The sequence below is a fragment of the Parus major genome, chromosome 2, assembly GCF_001522545.3.
Source record: "Parus major isolate Abel chromosome 2, Parus_major1.1, whole genome shotgun sequence".
NCBI lineage: Eukaryota > Metazoa > Chordata > Aves > Passeriformes > Paridae > Parus > Parus major.
Window position 1 is genome coordinate 62,936,629 of NC_031769.1, and position 21,046 is coordinate 62,957,674.

The window sequence follows — 21,046 nt, forward strand, 5'->3', positions numbered from 1 at the left end:
CAGTATACACTCAACAGCAAATTGCTACAATAAAGAATACCCAGAAGAAAACATTATGGTTGAATGGATTCTGTAAAAAAAAAGTGACAGTTTAGCAAGCAAATTAAATGCTGAATGCCTGAAGAGCTGATTTTCAGGATTTCCATTGCATGATTACTGTTCTAACTTGTATAACAAGAGAAATTGCTATGGCTGAAATACATATGGTTGAAATTGCTATGATGAAATCTTAAACCAATTTGCTTTCGCAGGTGAGAACAGCCACAATTAACTAAAGCGGGGACTGTTCCAAGAGCATTCCTTGGGTCACAGTTCAATGAAACACTTAAGCATAGACAAGCTTTTAAGCTCACATTTATGACTTTAGTTGCTTTAACTGGGACACAGTCAATGGATAAAAGCAACAAAATTCTCTTGAGTGAGAATATGGATGTACAAAAACAGGTGCAAAAGCTGCAAATACAGCTTGTTTCAGTTTTGGGAAACAATGTTTGTATATCAATAACAGTGTCCCACTGTATGATTCATGCTTTTACATATGTTTGGGAAAACAAATGCATACAAACAAAAAAACTCATATACCTTTATCCAATGTAATGCTACCAGTAGCACTTCTGAAGTATAGAAGAGCTTAATGCTCTTGAACTAAGCATAGAATGAATAGGTCAAACATCAGACAGGCTGCATGAACAAAGAGTTGGATAGAATGATCTCTTTCAAAGCCCCTTCTAGTCCTGAATAATGATCCTTTGTTGATGAACACAAGTTTGAACCTTGGTGATGCTGACAACTCTTTGAAATGAGATGTCAACTAGCCATCCTCATGTTGCCCTTGCTGTGGCTTAGGTGTGGCTCCACAGTAAAGTAATCCAATTTAAATACAAGACAATACAAGATTTTTCCCTCCTAGCTATAAACGTGTGTACCCTCCTAGGTGGTCCAGACAACTGAGGCAGCAAAAACAGTTGGGACCTACTATTTTACTAGATGGTTTTCTGGGCAAGCCCTAGTTCCAGCTAGAGTGAGGAAGTAAATGGACTTAATGCATGAAAAAAATTATGTCCAACCACAGAAGACAATCATATTCCTGAAACCTTCTTTCCACAATCTGTAAGGCTCTCTTCCACAGCCATCACCCTCTCTCAAATAAGAGCCTTAATCAGATACAAGTTTTTGGTCATAGTACAATATGGCATGTATTTTCATTTCATCAGCAGCCTAAGTCAAAAGCTTTTCATTACAGCCTCCTCCTATTTTGACAATTCTGCTTTTCGCCCCATGTTCTGGAAGGTCCTACAGCTCTAAAATTTTCATAAATTTTAATCAAGCTTCAAAAGAGCAAAATAGTATTTTCCCAGATTTAGAAGCAATATGGCAAACCAACTTCAAAGAAGATAATTTCCTGCAAATATACAAAAATTATTTTCAAAGCTAGCCAACTTTGAGCTTTCCATGTCAATTAAAATAACAGATGTCTCATGCCCAGTGATGAAGTGCAACAATGTATTTGTATAACACCATAATGGAAAAAGACAACGCAAGAGTAGGCACTTTCATCACAGGGAAGCTTTCAAAATATCTGGAATTCACACTGCGAGTAGAGGGAGAAGAGATCATGTCCAGAAACTGATAATATTTAACTGCAAAGCATATTGTTGTGATTAATCCAGAGATGCCCAAGGCCTGCAAAACACAAGTTGACTGACTATTTAACAGCTTTGACTGTCTCAGCAGTCTTGTTTGATCAAGTACATTTCCAAAGCACGAAATCCCTGCACTTCAACAGAAGATTAAGGAGTTTCTCTGCACAAAGGCTGACATTCTGCAGGAAGAAGTGCCCATTCCAGAAGGAATGGACCATTTGGGAAAAAGTGAGCTCTCCACTGACCATGGAGGCAGCCTCAGTATTGGTTTTTTGCATCCATTGCTGAATATTTCTCTTAGATATCAAAAGCACTACTTTATTCCTATTTGGCCCTTTAAAAAATAATTTATTTCACTTTTGCATCCAGAAATGTCCTGTCTGACAGATAAGACATAAATGCACATAGTGATAAATCCAGATTTGAGCAAAGAAAAAAAAAAAAAAAGGGAAAAAAAAGAGCTATTTGTGAAGCAGTTCAGACTTTCTGCCTGACAATTCTGCTAACTCTTGTTCAAAGGTTGTTTCTCTGGCTTGTTTGGAAAGGTACGGAAATTACAATTGTCTGCTGCATTTGTTAACAAATGCAAGTAAACCTCCTTGGTTTGCTCAGAAAATAAAATTTTGTTTAAAAAAAAAAGAAAGGCAAACTGGTTAAACTAAAAGTTCCAGCACAGTCTATAAAATAATTTCAAAATTTATTGTTTCAGAAAGAAAGGAACAGACTTAAGTTTAGATTTAAGTGCGTTCTCTCAGGCAAGAGGGAACTCATCTGATGACACACAAGTATGAATAAAGCACAGTTGATTTGTAGCAACTGAGATATCAGGCAAAATGCAAGCTCTAGTCAGCATTTGTATACTTTTTATTTGAGCTTCCACATGGAAAGAATTTGAATTGACTGGGTGGTCACCATTTCTTTGAGTTTTCTTTTGGTGATGGTGGGCTTTTTTTGTTTTATGGATTGGTTGGCATCATCTCCTTTCCCCTCCATCAGCATCTATGAATCTCTATTCATCCCTGGTGAAGCCACATCTCGAGTGCTGTGTCCAGTTCAGGGCTTCTCAGTACAAGAGAGACAAGGAATTCCTGGAGAAGGTACAACGGAGGGTCACAAAGATGATTAGAGCTCTGGAGCATCTCTCTTATGATGAGAAACTGAGGGAGCTGGGGATTATAGTCCAGAGAAGAGGGGATCTCATTAATGCATATCAATATCTCAAAGGCAGGTGTCAGGGGAATGGTGCAAGACTCTTTTCAGTGGTGCCCAGTGACAGGATGAGGAGCAATGGCCATAAACTGAAACACAAGGAGTTACAGCTCCACATGAGGAAGAATTTCTTTACCCTGAGGGTGGCAGAGCACTGATCAGGGAGGTTGTGGAGTCCCCCTCTCAGGAGACATTCCAGAAACCTGGATGTGTTCCTGTGTCACCTGCTCTAGGTGACCCTGCCTTAGCAAGGGGTTGAACTGGATGATCTCCAGAGATCCCTTCCAGCCCCAGCCACTCTTTGATTCTCTAGTCTACCTCAAGATTACCCATAAATAGAATTACCTTGAAAATTAAACTCTAAAAGCCACTTGAAAGGAGAAAAGTGAGGGATGCATGGAAACCAGCTGTATTCTATAGTCTTTAGATTAAGAAAAAAAATTAATGAAAGGATTCAAAGACACCCTTGGAGGTTCAACAAACACTAAAAATACATATACAAAGAAATGTAAGTATGTGGAAGGTATTCAACACTCATTTCACAAAAGATGCATCTATTTTTTCTTTAGATGACTGGCTCATAAATCAGCACTATGCTTCAGGAAACCACTCAAGGACACCACATCAATTTTTAAATGACTACAGGCAAATGTATGCTTTGCCACATGGCAAGTTTTGTCAGAAAATATTCAGGTTGATATTTTCAGAGCTTACTGTCATTATGAATTATCAGCCATACGCATTACCACAAATGTTCAATATACTAAATATATGACTAATTTCTTATTTGATGGAATGGCCACACAGGCATTCCTTAATACAGGATCTGCTACACTGACAGCAGATGGTGGTACCTAACTTGTTTGCATTTGGTAACGGGAAAGTGTTTCTTTTCTAAAAAGAGTTTTTGTGAAGAGAAGTATGTTTCCCCTTTCCATCTCTAGAATGGTTCTCCAAAAATGACACTCTCTTCCACTGCAGTCATGTCCAGTACTACATCTGGTAAAATCTACACAATTGAAATAATAAAATAGAGGGTACCTGGCTGAGTACCAATTTCCAAAATCTCTCCCTCAGAAAGAAAAATAATTTAATGGAAGTTGATGCTCCTATGGCACTGTGATGAACCAAATCCCAGAATAACAAAGAGGGAGGAAATCCCTCCCCACTGCACATAGATACTTGAGCTTCAGATGCAGTGCAAGGCTGAAACACTGCAGCAAGCTGAAATGAACCCTTACCTAGCAAGGGCCTTTCATCAGAAACCCTGACCAGATAGAGCAATGACTCAAAAAGACTCATCTCTCTTAAAAACCACAATTAAGGCTAGAAATGGCATTTCAAGAAAAGGGTAATAGATTGGGAAGGTTTTGGGGATCTGGGTGAATGTATGAATGAGAGTATGTTTTTTCACATATTCAAGATACACTTGTGCAGCAAAACAGCAGATGAAATCCCAGGTATAAGAGATTCTTTCTGTGTTTCTCTTGTCTGGTTGAATACTACTTTTCTGTGGCAATGGAGTGGAATCCAACATTAGCTATCTTATGAAGCAGCATCACTAGAAAAGCATTAAATTAATGAAGTACAAGGATAATTAGATGATACTTTACCAAAAGTAAAGACCCATAGGAAACAGCACAATGTTTCTGTTTTAGCTGAACCATACACCACCAAGACCAAAAGAAACCCTAAAAACCAACTTTGCTTTACCTATAAATCAATTAATCATAAACCTAATCCTTTGAGGCTTTTTTAGTCTTATCCTTAGGGTAAATACTCATATTTCATTCACAAGGCTGTTGAAATATAAATAAAGGTACCTCTCTTAAATGGCAGCCCTACTGGCCTGAGAGATGGTGAACTATGACTGGCCTGAAACTCCATCTTCTCTCTCCTCACTTCAGATTATCCTTGACTAACTCATCAAAACTTAATCCTGTGTGTGCACACTAGGACTCTCCTAGGAGGTTACTTAATTCTGCAGTAAGGAGAATGAACATGTTGTTCTGACCCTGTTGTTACACTGACCTCTTGCAGTAAAGCAGCAGCTGAATATCTGTGACTGGGGTCTTCAGCTTTCATCCTCCAGCCAAAGGAGTTGAAAGGTGGCAGAGCAACATAGAACTATGAAGGCACTAGCTGAGAACTAGGAAGTAGAAAGAACAGCACAGGCCTGGCCAGGGATTAGTATTCAAATACAACACAGAGAATTTAAATGATGCACATAAAGATCACTTACTGGATTTTCAGTCACTTTACTTGCCAAGAGTAAACAATTCCCTGGAGACAGCTTAAAAACTGCATTCAGAAGAAAGCCAGAGCAGGCTCTTGCTGATGCCAAAGTCTGTGGGTTTCAGGACCACTGATATTTACTAGGCAGTATTGACACGGAGCTGAAAAATGCATGAACTTCATTCTCTTTCAGCTTTGAGCAGAACTGATGCATTGCTATCCCCCATTCTGAATTACTCAGTAAAAGACCAACCAGATCTATCAATCACCTCATCCACTAAGAAATCTTACCTACAGACCAGTGAGGCAGAGGGTAGAAAAAACCAGATAATTTTAACATGAGGGACTGCATTATTTACATCTCCTTCACACTGCGCTTACAATAGCTTTGCTCACAGGCATTCCTTTTCATTGACACAGATCTAAACAGGAAAGGAAGCATCGGTGCTTTCCAGACAAATATTGCCAGACACATGTTCTCATGTCTTCAAGGGACAGCTCCACACTGGCAGCAGCACAGAATGGCATCACAGCAGGGAAGCCCTGAAGGGCGGATTTCTTCCCTGGCACACGAGTAGAGGACGGCTGGTTCTGCAGCCCCTCCTCATTTGTGCAGTCTCTATGCTAAACACAGGGCCATTCCAGCCACTACCTGCTACTTGGAGCGTGTTACTTTTGGACTCAGCATAAAGTCCCAGATTTCCAGGATTACCAGTTTCATGATGATTAATATAATAATCAGTCTGTGCAGCAGCAATACAAAAATTCTGCTTTAGCTCTTTTTTTTTTTTTATTTTTTTTTAAACAGTATTAAAGGAAAAAGACAAAAGTCCTCGGCATATGTTCTCAGCTTTAGGTGGGAGCTTTCTTCCCTCTCTTTCTGGCTTTTTCATTCAATACTTCAGTGACAAACCATTTGTGCTAGATTCCTCTCTCATCCCTCCAAGGCAGTGCAGAAGTCCAAACAGCAAGGTATGAGAAAAACCTTATATGCATCCTCCCAATACTGTTACTGAGACTGGTGCTGGTTTACTGTTTTCTGAAACGTACAAAGCAAGAAGGTGCTGAAATTATTAGGCACCTGGACAAGCTTTTAAAGTGTGTTCATGGGAACCTCATGAGGTCCAACAAGGCTCAGTACAAAGTGCCACATCTGGGTCAGGGCAACCCCAAATATCAATACAGGCTGGAGGATGCAGGGAGAAGGACTTGGGGCCATTTGTAAGCAGTTCTTTCCCATGGCTAAAGAACTGTAATAGAGGGTGTATCTATTTGAACAAGGTTGCTGTAATGTTGATCTATCAGCAGCTGTATTATCTGTGCAATAAAGCTCAATTTGCAGAAAATTTAAATACTAACTGCACTGACCATCAAGCTAAAGTTCCTGTAAGACATTTCATTAATATTATCAGAGTATTTCAAATGTGATGCAGCAACTCTGCTTTACAGAGAGACTAATTAAATATAGAATCTAGTTACCATTGTACCAGTGAACCTTAATTACCCTGCAACCATTTAATGGTTGTTTTGGGAGACTCATTTTGATAGAGTATAAAAAGCAAGCAGAGCTGCAGATAACTATTCCCTACCCATCTGGGACTAAAAGTCTCATTATATAAGAGGGCCATAAGATAGACACGTTATTAAGAAAAACAGGAAAACAGTCAGACATACCTTTCTGAACGTTTTCCATTTGTTTTCAAGCCACTGTGAACTACTTGAAATAGTATTTAAAAGGAAACTTACCTGCTCATATTTTGTATTCTTTTCCTGAGGGAAGAGAGAGGAGAAATAAGCCTGAAAAACTTTTCAAATACATAATTCTTACTTAATTTTGAAGATACCAGGAAAGGTTTCTAAGGTGAGATGCATGTAATAGCAAACACAACGTAAGTCCTCACAGGATAAATCATGTAAATGCAGCAACAAGATATTGCAATGCCATAAGAAACTTCTGTGCACAAAATGTATGCTTCATCCTTTGCTCTGAGGACAATGCAGTTTCAGGGTACTCTTGAGTCAACAGTAGGGTTGAACACAAGGGGTTCAAAAGGAGCCTTTACTGGATTTTGTAGTCACATCTTTATCCAGTACAAATACCAATATGGAGAAACTCTGTTAAAAAAATGTTAGTTCTCCAATCTCACAAGAAAGATGACTGTGACACAGACTTGAAAAGGGAGGCTAAGTCCTTCAGAGACAGCATCCCCCTTACCACACAGAATGGCACAGATTTTAGGAAGGGAATTCCTAAGGGAAAAGCATCAGATGACTTTGTCGGAAGAAAGAGATTAGCACTCAATGTTTTCATTTGCGGATGAGAATAAAAACTTCTAAGGATATACGTAAGTACCCGTGCAGCTGGACAGCAAGGTGCAAATGATACATCAAGAAAAAATATCTTTGTCTCACATAAAACACTCTGTGCATAGAGATTTATAGAAACTGGTTTGGTAATATCCTATAGTATGCAATGTAAGATATTACATTTAAAAAAATACAGTCCTCTAGGCAGAAAAACCAAAAACCAGCACATTTGATTCAGCACAGAGGAACATGTTTCTTCAGTCCAAAAATCCTTTGCAGAGAAAAAAGTGTATCTGAATGGTTGAAACCACTTTGGCCATTCTGCCCTTTACACTGTAAATACTTGTTCTTCCCAGAAGATGTCTTGATCAAAATTTGGAAAGGAAAAATCATTAGTAAATACAATTATTAAGCTTACTTATTAAAGCTCCTGTGATTGAAGAAAAACACAATACAGGTCCTTTTCATCATCCTAATCCTTTCCTTCTGTATCCTTTCTAGGTCTTCTGAGCTGCCTCCTTATGGAAAAGACATACATGGAGGTTGGAAATGACTTACCATGGAGTCTTCAGGGCACATTTGAAGTCAGGGGAAAAACAACAAGATATGTTCTTGTATTCACTGAATGATGATGTCATGCTAAAGGCTCATGCTGTGAGCAGCAGGAATATTATCCCTCACGCCTTACATAACAAATAGATGATGGCCACCTTTATATAGAGTCCTGAATCTTTCTCTAAGATAGCAAACCAGTTAAACCAAAACATGAAAGTTGGTCTAAACTACTGAGAATACCTTCTTCAAGATCCAACCTACATTTCCTTGCTTAATCCACTTTCAAATTCTGTCTTAAATTCAGTGTGAGATCCTAAAAGGGGTAAAACAGCCATTTCCCACAGGCAAACCACCCACAACATACCTTTCAACAAGGAAAATTGGCCATACACACGTGGCTGCAGTACACTAAAACTCGCTTGCACACATACACGTAATCCTGTAGTCCCATGTAAGTGAACCAACAAGACCAAATGTTTTCTAACACAGTAACAGAAAGTTACATGGGAGTCAGATGTTTTGAATGATGTTCTGCTAAAACAGCTCTGGATTTTATGTATGGCTAATACTGTCACCACATTCACTTCCTCAGCATATACCTCTATTGCTTGCTGATAATAATCTTTTTCTTTCTGTTGTAAGCGGTAAGGAAAGCCATATTAAACACACTGATATATAGTTGATACGATGTTTTATTTTAGCAAGAGAGGGAAGAATGAAACTTAAAAGTACAATGTATCTCCAAAATGATAAGGAAGCAGGCCCTGCATTTTTCTTCCCCCTCAACACTAGGTGCTTCTTTAAATTACAATTGGCTATAAATGTCAGAAAGCCTTGCCAAAATCCACGTAATAAACATATCCTGAAACAGCTACGATGCAGGAAGGGACACCTTCCACTGCTTGGGATCTGTCTACTTGCCACTGACTTGCATAATTGAGAGAGTAAGTTTCACAACTTCTAGAGCAATCCCCCTGCTGCCCACTTTAAGCCTTTTAAACTCATGCTGGTTAACAGATGGTCCCTGCACGCTGCTCAGGCTGCTGACACACACCTCTAGGTATATATACAGCCACTTCGGTGGGTACCTGCTAACATCATGTTTCTGCTGCCTAGGGCAGCACTAACTGTGAGCAGTTAAGCTTAGCAAGCCCTGGTATGTTTTAATGACAACACGTCCTGCATTGCCTTAATTTTGGTGATTCTTTCCCCTGGTTTCCTACTATTATGTCATGAAGCATATTAACAAAAAGCTGTATTCCATAATGTGTAATGGTACTTCTCAACCGAGTATTTTTACCACTCTCCCCTTGGGTCTCCTTTAATATTGACAAAGCTGTTAGACCAACTGCTTCCAGAGGGGGAAGCTTGCAAGGTTAAACCCCAAGGTTACTCAGTGATGCTTATCTTGTTTTCTTTAAAAATAAATAAAATTAGCTCAAAAAATATTATTTGAAGCAATCTTATAAAATTTATCTCACAGAATGGTTTGTTCTTCTGAGCCTTGAGATAAGACTAAATTACAAATCGAGCTTTATTGATTTCTTCTTGCCTTATAATTATAGGCTATCATTTTATATGTAATTAGTTAGCCCCAGTTAATTTTTTATTATTAGCTTTGAAAGATTTTGCTGTTCTTCCACACAGAGAAAATTAAAATGATGAATGACTTTTCATTTATTTTCTCTGCAATTTCAACCCAGTAAGTAATTGTGGGGAAAAAAAAAAAAAAAGAAAGAAGCATTTTTTAAAAAAAACTTAACGATTTTTTGAAAGAACATTTAGCACATCTAAAAAGAGCCTTGATGTGTAGTTTAAGTCATAAAGGATGATAAACAAAGAAAGTGTAAAGAAAAAATTAAATTGTTCATGAATGAATGAACATGCTAAACTGCTTTAAATATAAACAATGACTACTCATTAGCAGCTTAATGCAGTTTATTCCTAACTCTCCAGCTCGGTATTTTCAATAAACCACCTTTACCCACAACTGAAAGATCAGCCTCTACGCAGAGAGCAGGCGTGATCATTTCTCTTGGGAATGATTGCCTTGACTGGGCTCATGGAAGCACCATGCAGATTAATAGCTTTTTATCAGAGTTCCTAACGATGCACATTCAAAGTCATAGTTCCCGACTTTCAGTTTTAAATGTTGGTATGGCTTCTCTGCCAAGACAGCACAGCAGGCACAGCCCTCAAGAAGCTGCAGGCCAACATATTGCTGCTGCTCACATACACAGCCCTGATAAACACCAGAGGATGGAAAAGGCAACAGGAAAACAAAGATGCCAACAATCCCACAGAAGCCAGGAGCTGAGAGCTCACACGAGGTCGTCAGCTACAGACCTCTTCACCACCACATTGCACAACGTGACCTTTACACCCACAAGCTCCCGCAACTGAGGCTGGGCATGGGGAAGAGACATTCTCTTCCAAACATTACAGATGCCTCATGCATCAAGCACAGCCTTGTCAAGGTCTCCACATTTGTTTCTAGCACTCTTCTAGAGTAAGAAAACAGAGAAAATAGGAAGGAAAAAAAAATTATGTATGAAAACTGCACTATCAGTGATCTCAGCAAGGAAAACAAAGGACCATTACAGATGTCAGATGGGAGTAATCTCTTTTGCAATGAATATTGCAATACAACTATTAATTTCCCATTTCTTCGTAACTGGTGGGATATTTTCTGTTCTGAGAGAGATTCCTATGGCTCAGTGCAAAGCTGTAGCAAAATGGGACTAGCTTAAAGGGACCCTTTTAATGCTGTTTCTGATGGCTTAACACTTTTGTAACATTTGACTGACTGAGGGAACATAGGAACATTCTTCCCAAGGACATGCACCCCAGTCAGTTCTCAAATCTGTCAGTAGACTCCTTATCCTTTTATCCACAGAACAGAAATAAGCACACACTGGTAGACAAATGCCACAATCTGAACAGGTCCTTCCAAATTTGGGGCATCAAGCTTCAGTCAGGCTTTAAACAACTTTCCAACATTCTAGCGCAGAAATAGCCCTGATGAAATTTCTCTTTCATTTTAATAATACATCAAGTATTTAATTTGCTTATAAACTATTAACCAGATCTGTCTGTCCAAGTATTGTATCCACTAACCGTAAAAATGATATTGCAACATAAATTATGCACAGCAAGAATGTTCTGATTAACCAAAATATGCACTGCAGTTGTTGTCTATGTCAGTTAAAATGGCATGTGTTCATACAGTACATAAAAACACAAGTATGTGCAAACTCTTGTCACATGTTTCCCCAGTCTTATGTACTTCATAACCAGAATGAAATTCACCACAGTGAATCTGATTCACCACAGTGAATCTGGAATGCAGGAGAAACACGAGCATTTAATTTTTCAATTCTGCCTCCTTATTTTCTTGCTGAATTTGCTACTCATTGAATTCTTGCTTGGACATCATCTTCACATTCTTATACACTGAACACAAATTTCAAGATATGAAAATGATTACAGAGTTTACAGTAAAGGCACTAATTTTCTTCTTTCAAATATTCAGGAACGTTGTCTCTACAGTGAAACCTAGGGATGGTGACCATATACTGAAGGTCTAGCTATGGCTTAAGCAGATCAATATAAAACAAGACCACCAATGCATTATAAATGAAGGCAACAAAATTGCATGATTAAAAATGGTCAGTTCCTGATTATAAATAATTTTACCCTAATAGTATTCTGAATGAAGAAAACATTTTAGTGGACTATATCAAGAAGTTGCATCACCATATAAAATACATCACACTAGTATGATTAAAATGTTAAAAGTGACATTTTTTTGCACTTTATCCACAAGGGACACATTATCACGAATATTCTTCACCAAGAAAACTTGAAGGAAGCCAAGTTTTATTTCACTATGGAAGTATAACATTTCACACTGACTCTATGGTCTAAAGGAGAAGCACAAGAAATAGCTTCTAATAACACAATATTTCATTAACACTGGCATTTTATATTTGAAAACAGATAGCCCAGGACATTCTTTCTGGACTAGTGACTTTTGTCGTATTGCAAAAACTTACAAACACCTTTAAGACTGATTCTGAAGACACATACCTAGCTCTGAGAATTACACTGAGTAGTCCCAATGAAACCAATTAGTTGACTCAGAGTAATTAAGCATTAAAGCTAATTATACCTGTTACTGAGGATTAGGCCTTTTTACTAGATTTTACAGCTAATAATTCTGAACAGCATTGCCAGTTTTGAAGTTTTGGAAAATTGCAGTTTCCTTAAAGACCTATTTCCAAGAATAAAATTATGGTTCCTAATGAAACAAAAATAATAAAAGGGTTTTGCATCATCCCAGCTTGCAGGATTATACTCGGCTGTGTTAACCCAAAAAGCCCATCAGGCAAAACACAAAGATAGAGTTAACTTCTTATGCAGGCAAGTTCTGCAACATCAATTTTCTTGAAGGACCAGGTTAATAACAAAGCACTACAGCAGCCTTAATGTCACACGTACTGCAGAGAGTTTTAAGAGGCATCAGCTCTGCATATTCTGAACCCAAAGCAAGCACATACCTTCCTTCCTGCTATCTCCTGTCATAACTGTTTCACAGCAATGGCGATGCCACTGACTGCATGCATATCAGCTACCCCCAATACAGAAAGGTGATGCATATGTGCAGTGCCACAAGAACATCACATTACATCATGAGAACACGTCCAGCATTCAGAGAAATGGATCTTATATCATTTTACTCTTTCCAGTTCCACCATTTTGACTAACTTCGCCCTTCCCTTCAAAGTGTCCTCAGTTGTATTTTTTCACTCAAGTCTGCATCAAAAATTCCTGTTAGATGACAGCTGGTAAAGCAGGGGCATCTCTCCCATTTAACAGCACTTGGAGAACATGTAAACTTATTTCTATCTGGCACTCAGTGAAGGTCACAGTCTTAAGTTTCCAAAGTCAAGTACAAGAGTTAAAACCACAGCTGCTGCTAAGACCTCCTCCCCTCTAAACTGCCTGTTGATACAGAGGTGCTTTCAGGCACTGCACTTAACCCTAGGAAGGGCAGGTTATCTCAAATGGCCTATCCTTGCCACATGAAGGGCAGCTTTCAGCTTGGATGCTCATTTTTCCTGGTATATGTACTCATGCTCCCAGGGCTGGAAAACAGCCAGGAGATGAATGACAGGCATACATCTGATCTCCAGCTATACTCCAAATTAAGCAGCATTAAGACTATCAGTCATCAGTCAGTTGAAGTGCAGGCACAAGGTTTTGTAAGGCAACACTATGGCAAAGGAGGCCAGATCTTCAGGACCCTTTATAAAGGTATTAAGAAATGCTTTGCCAAAATCTGTGACTTGGGTTCCTAAGTATGACAGGATCTCCATGACAATAATCTGAGGGAGTGATTAGAGCAGAGCAAGAAGTGGAAATTTTCCAAGCATGCATTTTTACTAATCTTTTTCCAAAAAGAAATAAAACCTCCCACACATATTAGAAAGCCTACTACTGCCTATTTCTCTCTCCCCTGTTCTCCCGAGACCAATCTTTTCTACCTGAAATCCTAAAGCCCCCACAATTCTTAAATATTTTTAAAAACACTATTATGTCCTTCAGATTAACCTTTCCATATTATTTCTAATCTGTGAAGTCTATAAACCCAAAGTTGTTGAAATTCATATATAGTTTTAGGGAACATTTATTCATATATCAAGAAACCATGCAGACTATTTTATTATAGACATATTCAAACATACACTAGATAAACAGGGAAGAAATAACACAACTCTAGATGTGATAGCAATTCAAATGACTGCAGAGATGATTAACTGTGTTAAATCATTTGTAAGGATGACCAGCGGCAAACTCAGAAATTTCAAAACAGACTTAAAAAAAAATTATGGGATTTAGAGAAAATTAAAAATGAATGGGATGGAAATTTTCTGCAGAAAATCCAGCCAAGTAATTTCACTTTATTTTCACCTATTTACAATTTACTCACCTCAGTAAGCTATATAAATATTCTTTCTTATTTTACAAAGTAACAAAATAAAGTTCACAAGCTCCTCCTTGTTCACTGCAGCAAAATATATCATATCCTTCTAGACAAATCAACATGTATGAGGCTAATACACAAATAACATTATCTTTCCATTAGAAAGCAAAATCATACATCATTTTGATCCCTGAAAAGTATTCTGCATAGCTCTAGAGCTATATAATGCAGTGAATACAGCGGTACAAACAGTAACAGTGAGGCAGCCTACCATGAAGGCTGGAAGAAACCCTAGGGCCCAAACAGAGCATGGAAGGTGCCAGGACACTGAAAACGTAAGACACTTTTGATTTCAACTTTGTGCCTGGTTCAGACTGGGTAAATTCCCACATCTAAAACTAACAGTCACCCTTTGTGTCCTGGCTTTCCCCCACCAGCTCTGCATGACAGAAACAGCCGACCATGAACATTTCCCAGCTTGCGAACATTTGTCTCAGCCATTCAGCAGTTTCTGCCAGGATCCTCCTCCCTCTTTACACCCTGTGAATTAATTCTGCTTGCAGCAGCACTAACACAGGCTGACGTAGATTTTTTTCCTCTCCCCAGAGTGATTTATTTGTCACTGCTCAAGAACAGTAAATGGTACCAAGTTCACTTGCCTTTCTAGACACTAGGACCTTTCTTCTGTACACATGGCAAAATTATGCACAAATTCTCAGCCCTTTCCCTCTCAGCTTTGCCTTCCCAGAACACATTCTAAGACAACATGTGGCTCCACACCACAAAGAGATAAAACAGATCTTTCATCACTGAAGGGGAGCAGAGATGTGTATTTCTACAGTTTGGCTCAGATCCCTGGCTGAAGTCAACAAATGACTTAAATCACTTGAGGATCCAGCTACTTCAGTGAGATTACAGAGTGACTTCAGTGCACTAAAAATCTGTGCTATGCTCCAGGGCTGAGTGAGCCAGCTGGGCTCTGCAGCTTGCACAGGCTGCACCACCTCTATCGAGTTCTATCTGTCACCACCTCTTTCCGTGGTCTCTCCTGTCACTTCAGAGCCTGGCTCCTGCACTTCTCCTGCCACTCCTCTGGCTTCTGTTTGGTTGCACCGCTGGTACGCACTTTGAAGTCAGGGTGGGAGGAATATATTCACATTCAAAATCTCCCCTCTCCCCACTTCACAGCATGGAAGCTAATTCTTTCTGAAGCAACATCCCCTCTTTGCTGACCCCTGGTACAGCTACTGCAGTCATGTTGGCCTAGCATCTTCTCCAAGGTATTGGCTTGCTTTCTCCCTGAGTCTCCATTCCCAGGTTAAATAAGTAGACAATCAGCCTTGCTCAAAGAAAGGCCAACATTTGGTGACTTCCCCGAATGACTGCGGAGCTGAGATAAAGACAGTTTCCTGCACCACTTAACAAGACGTCAGTCTGCTAGAATCAGCTTTGCAGAGGATTGCAGTGTGAAGCTTACTCTTTTTCAGCTAGGGAGGAGTAAGACTATCTGTCAGCATATGGAAATAGCTTCAATAATGACTAACACTTGAAAGGCTGAAAGAACTTGACCAGATCAGCTCAGTGCAGTAGTCCCTCCCTTCCCTAACAAACATCAATAACATTCTGACAGGGATTTCCCAAGCAGCCAAATGAAGGAAGGGGTAGGCAAGAGAAAAGCTCATACATCTTGGATCATTTAGTGACTTTTAAGTAGTCTATTTGATAAGTCATCACCTCTGCCAATTTATCAAGCTTGAAAGCTACCCACCATGCATTGCCATTTAAAAAATACAGTATTTTGCAACAGAAAGAATAGAATTCAATCAAAACCTGTAGTAGGTCAAAACTGATAAAAACCACTTGAACTTATCAGCTGGGACAGGATCAGGAAAGTAATTATGCTATTGGGCAACTGTCACAGATGGACAAGTTTTCAGAAGTAATGTAGGATTAGCTTTTAGATGCCTGAATCATAAAGTTAGAATGACAATTTGAAAACTGCTTTTAAGAAGATGTGTATGAAAAGCCAAAGATGGATGTTAAGAGATGGAGCAATGCCAGATTTTTAATTATAATAAAGAAAACAAAAGACCACCACCCAGAAGTGAGAGCACATTCCACATTCCCCTGCAGTGCTGTACTGGAGGAAGTTGTTGAGAAAATAAAAAACTAATTTCTGTATGGAACAGATTTAGTATCAAATATGGAAAAAGAATTTATAGCTGCCTGTAGCTTTACAATGTTACGTAGCTACATTAATTTTGGCAGAAGAGGTAATTTCAATCCTTTGGGAAGTATTATCCTCTTGATATGAGCACATAACTCAGATTAATAGGATTTGCATATGTATAATAATAGAGAGAATAACCCTGGGTTTGGAAAACAACATGGTACTTTAACCAGTTTGGGAACACCAGACAAAAAGCCATACCAGGCACAACTAATCGAACCACATTTGTCAACTCATGCTAGGTAATAATTGTGAGTTAATTGATCAATATTTAGAAACAAACATAATAAACTGGTATGTTTGGGAAAATCAAACAAAGCAGAGCTGTTAATATGATCAAAAGACAAGGGGAGGTAGAAGCTGCACTGTTAATCACTTGCAAATTGTGTTTTTTAAAGACGCAGACCAAATACACGCTATAACCAAGCTGTATAATTGACTCTGTGTATGCAATCTCAGTTGTTCAACAATACAGATAACAGCAGTAATGGTATAATTATAACTTAGAGCTGAAGGAGATGAAAACCTGATAGTTCTTAACTAGTGGTTGCAATTAAGGGTGGAGAAGAGCAGTATTCACTGTATCTGTTTATGGTTCATTAATAAAAGTGGATTTGAAGTTCCAACACAGCAAAGCAGCAGCTGCATGCTGCAGCCAAACTTTGACCATGTCCTGACAGAAGACAATGACCAGGGAATGCAGCTTGACTCATAACAGCTGTAGAAAAAATAGGTCTGTAAGCAGTGGTTGAACAGCAAGAGCAAATACTGCATGCACTAAACGGAAAGCAAGCAAAAAGCACACAAGGAAGAGGCTCTTTCTGCGCCCCGAGCACCACTTTAGCTTTGACTGCATCCGTGGGTTGAAGAAACAGCTTTACTTCCTTCCTACCACCTTCCCCCTGCACAGGCAAAGAGATACACACATCCCTGTGCACACACGTGCGCTGCCAGCCCACGGATAGACAAGGAGAACAAGGCAAGGCGGGACACGCGTCCTCCACCCCCGGCGGAGCGGCTTCAGCACCGGGGGCGGCGGACAGCGCCCCGGGCTCCCGGGCAGGAGGTCGGGCCCCTCCGCCTGCAGGGCACTGGGACACCAAGGGCGACCCGGTACCCTCTGTGGCACAGCGGCAGTGACACCAGCAACGAGACCGCAAATGGAAACCTGGTCCGCTTAGGAACAGGATGTTTTCGGCTCCCTTCCCCACACACAGAGCCAAAAAAATAAAGGCAAGAACACTGCACCTCATAAACAGTTTCAAAAGGAAAGCTGGAGCTGTATGGCATTATCAAGTATGAGCAAAAGTGGCCAAACACATTTTCTAGTGGTTTTTTCCTCAGACTAGAGAGTTCTCAAACCCAGGCAGCTTGGTTTGTGCTTTCTGAGCAAGCAGAAGAGTAAACCCAGCAGCTCAGAAATGAAGTGGTTATCAGCAGCACGTTTCACTTGCTTTTTGGCTCACTCACTCAATACTGGTTGCTAAGCAATTTTATTTTTTTTACTACTCACTGCCAGATGGATTAATGAAAACACACACTTGCACTACTTACAACATTTTTCATTTGTATTTCTTGATACACCAGTACTGTTTCTTTTAATTATTTATTTTTTAAGGAATTCCATTCCCAGCTTTGCAAGTAAAGACTCAAACTATAGAGAGCCAGGGGGAGGGGAGGAACAGAAAGAAGCTAAGTGTAATTACCAAATTCTTTGGTTGAGGTACCTTGAGACTTGCACATCCTCTGGGCCTTGTGGCAAAAACATCATGTCTAGCTCAGCATAGAGATGTGAGGCACCAGGTGACCTGAAGGTGCCTTGCTCTTAACTGGTTTATCTATTTATAACTACATGTCATAACATTACCTGAGAGAACACAAGTCAGCACAGTGTTATTTCAGCAGTCAAATAACCATACACAGCCTTTTTTTATTTACACCTTACACATAGCGATGCTCTTTCTGTTTTCACTTCCAGTTCTTTATAGAGCTGAAACCTGGCACTTGGCACCGTCTTCCAGCCTGTGCCCTGGAATGCCATCCAACTTACCCATGGTCTGGTAATTTTTTTAAAGTCATGATCAGAGAGAAATAATGACACACCATACAATGTAGCCAACCGCTCTGTCAGTGGTAAAACCAAACTGCGCATCAGCCATTACCAAGGGTGTAATTGCAGCAGGGATAACAGGAGGGGGAGGGGAATCTGTTCCATCCCCAAATGGAGAAGAAAATGCATCTCTGCCATCTTCAACTTTCTGCCAGCTGAAAAGGGGGAGGAGGGATAGGGGAGACTGCAGCAGGGCAAACAGTAGCTCCAAGACAGCTCTTTTCCCTTTACAGCTGGCAGTGAGCTGACAGGCTCAGCATCAAAGAATGTTACACAGTTGGGTCATTTTGTGTGCCACTGCTGAGACATGAAGGAGGATGCAGTACTGCTGGCTACACATCCTCTCTCACGCTGTCCCCCTTCCCAAAGAGAGGAAGTCTGGTTTGGTGCAAAGAACCAGCAGAAAGAACTTTCTTTTCTTTTGTCTTTGAGAGCAAGTCACCTCTGGTGTAGTTAGTTTGCTGTTGACAGAGCTCATAAGGAAAGGTCAAGAAAGGAGGGAAAACCACAGGCCTAGCAGGAAAGAAACAGGATAGTTTCGTCATGTGCAGGATGAGCTGAAGGGGACAGCTTAAATCTCGAGGGTCGTGAGGAAGAGGCGGCAAAGAGGAAGGCACAGTAGTGGAGAAAGGGGAAGGAAAGGTGAGGTAGAGAACTGAAGGAGGTTCATCCCAATAACAGGCAGGAGGAGATGAATACAGGGAGCTGGAGGTGTGTTGGTAGAAACCATCAGGCTGTACACCCATCGACAGTCCCAAAAGGCAGCATTGAGACAACTGGGCACCTCATGAAACTAAGTGGACAACACAGGTGCAAGTTTTCTAGCACTTCTGAGGCACGAACCCATCAGAGGAAGAAGGCAAAGAGCGAGCCTTGCAATACACCAAGGGCAGCGTCTTCAGGAGGGACGCCAGCACCTGGCGAGGAGGGACAGTGCAGAAGCCTTGTGGGGATGCGCCACGACGCCGTGCAGGGCGAGAGGGCGGCGCTCTGGGAGAGGGGAAGCTTCGAGGGGCTGAACAGAGAAGGGCAGCCGGCGGCCGGCTCACCCAGGTGAGAGGCATGGGGCAGGGGGAGCCGGTCCGCGGGCCAGGGCCGGGGGAGGCCGGCGAGGTGCGAAGGCGCGGGCCCCTGGGCTGGGCCGGGCGGCGGCGCCGGGGGAGCCCGCGGGCGCTGGCGGGGCGGAGGGCGGGGGCGGCCCCTTCCCTCCCTGCCTCCCCCGCCGCCGGTCGCGCCGGGCCGGGCCGCCTCTCACCTGTGTCGAGGTTGAAGGAGATGCGGGCCTCGGCGAGGTAGGGGGTGTCGCTCTTGGAGCGGACGCGGCGGATGGGTCTGCGGTCGATGTCCTCCTCGGAAGATGCCGCCATTAATGTGGGCACGGTGAGCAGCGTGGCCCGGCGAGCTGGCGAGGGCGAGCGGCGGCGCGGGGCGGCCGGGCGAGGAGGGGGAGAGAGGGGAAGGGAGGAGGGAGAGAGGCGCGGGAGGGGGAGGGGAGGACGGGGAAGGAGAGAGGGAAAGGGAGAAAGGAGCGCAGGGAGGGAGGGGGAGAGACAGGGAAAACCCGTCAAGGATCTGCGGACGGGAGCGGCCGCGGCGGCCCTGCCCGCTGCCCCTGCCGGGTCCCGCCCGCCTCCGCTGCGGGGGACGGAGCGGTGTCCCCGGCCCCGGGCAGGGTCCGGCCGAGCGCCTTTCCCGCCCCCGGGGGAGGTCCCGGCTGAGGTGCCAAACGCCGCCGATGGGCCTGGCCGGCAGAGGTGCCACCCCGCAGCAAGCCCGGCGCCCCGAACTGCTCCCTTCTAGCCCAGGGCATCCAGGACTCACAGTAGAGCTGCCTCAGGACTTGGTGGGATGTCTAATGGTGCATCCCTTGCCCTCTTTCCTTGGGCAAACCCATTACGTAAAGCGGGATGGTGTGCCACACCTTGGCAGTTTAAAATGCCAAGGGGACTGAGGAGGCTGCACTCAACGTTTGAAACTGACCGTCACTCACAGCCCGGGGCTCCCCTTCCTCAGTCGCTTCGGCAGGACTTTGAGAAAAATGTGACCATCTGCAAAAACCAGAGACTCCGTTCTCCGGCTGCAAACCGGGCTCGGTGATTTGTGGCATCTCTGTTTCTCTGTGTAGTAATCAGCTCTTAATGTAGACGTTCCTTTCCTGTGGTTTATAGGCTGCCTGCCACGTTAGGGCTCCAATTTTGGTTGGTTAGTGTAATATAAATAATTAAAAATGCTATTTTAAAAAAGTGGGTAGCACAAAGGTACTATGTAAAGTAAAAGTTAGACAGTTAAAATATGTGCTTAACAGTGTACTAGCTCATGCCATTTAATTCAGGGCTTTTTGTTTAAAAAAAAAACCCCAAAACCACTCTGCTTAAAGGCCCTAAATTGTCAGGACTTCCAAAATCTTTTGTTTTGATCAACTTCAATGAGAATTAAATACCAGGGAAGGAATGTTGGGGCTCACTAACTCTGAGGCAGTGATAATAACAGTAGTTGGTCTGAATTTTGAAGGATGGCTCTCTTACTCATTCCTGCAGAGTCAAGAGTCTTCTGTTACCAATTTGTTACCAAAAAACAGTTTTCTGTTTGCCAATTAGTCCTATTCAGGTTTTGGGTTGTGCTCGTGTTCTTCAATGGCTGTAACTTTGGTTTTGGCTCAAGTCTGCTGTTATCTGTAATCCCTTCATAAACGTTCTCAAGAACTTTCATGTTTCTGGATGCCTGGAATTGATAAGACATATTTTGTTTGCAAATCAATTCTATTTTGGTGT

The 21,046-nt window shown here is 41.6% G+C and overlaps 1 protein-coding gene across 6 annotated transcripts in view; it reads right to left on the reverse strand.

Moving 5' to 3' along the window:
• Positions 1-21,046, reverse strand: part of PHACTR1 (phosphatase and actin regulator 1) — a 297,287-nt gene that overhangs the window by 262,266 nt on the left and 13,975 nt on the right. For all 6 annotated transcript variants that reach the window (XM_015617571.3, XM_015617569.3, XM_015617568.3 and 3 more), the window contains exon 4: positions 19,531-19,677. In XM_015617571.3, coding sequence (XP_015473057.1) covers positions 19,531-19,677 — 147 coding nt within the window. The remainder of the gene's footprint in view (positions 1-19,530; positions 19,678-21,046) is intronic.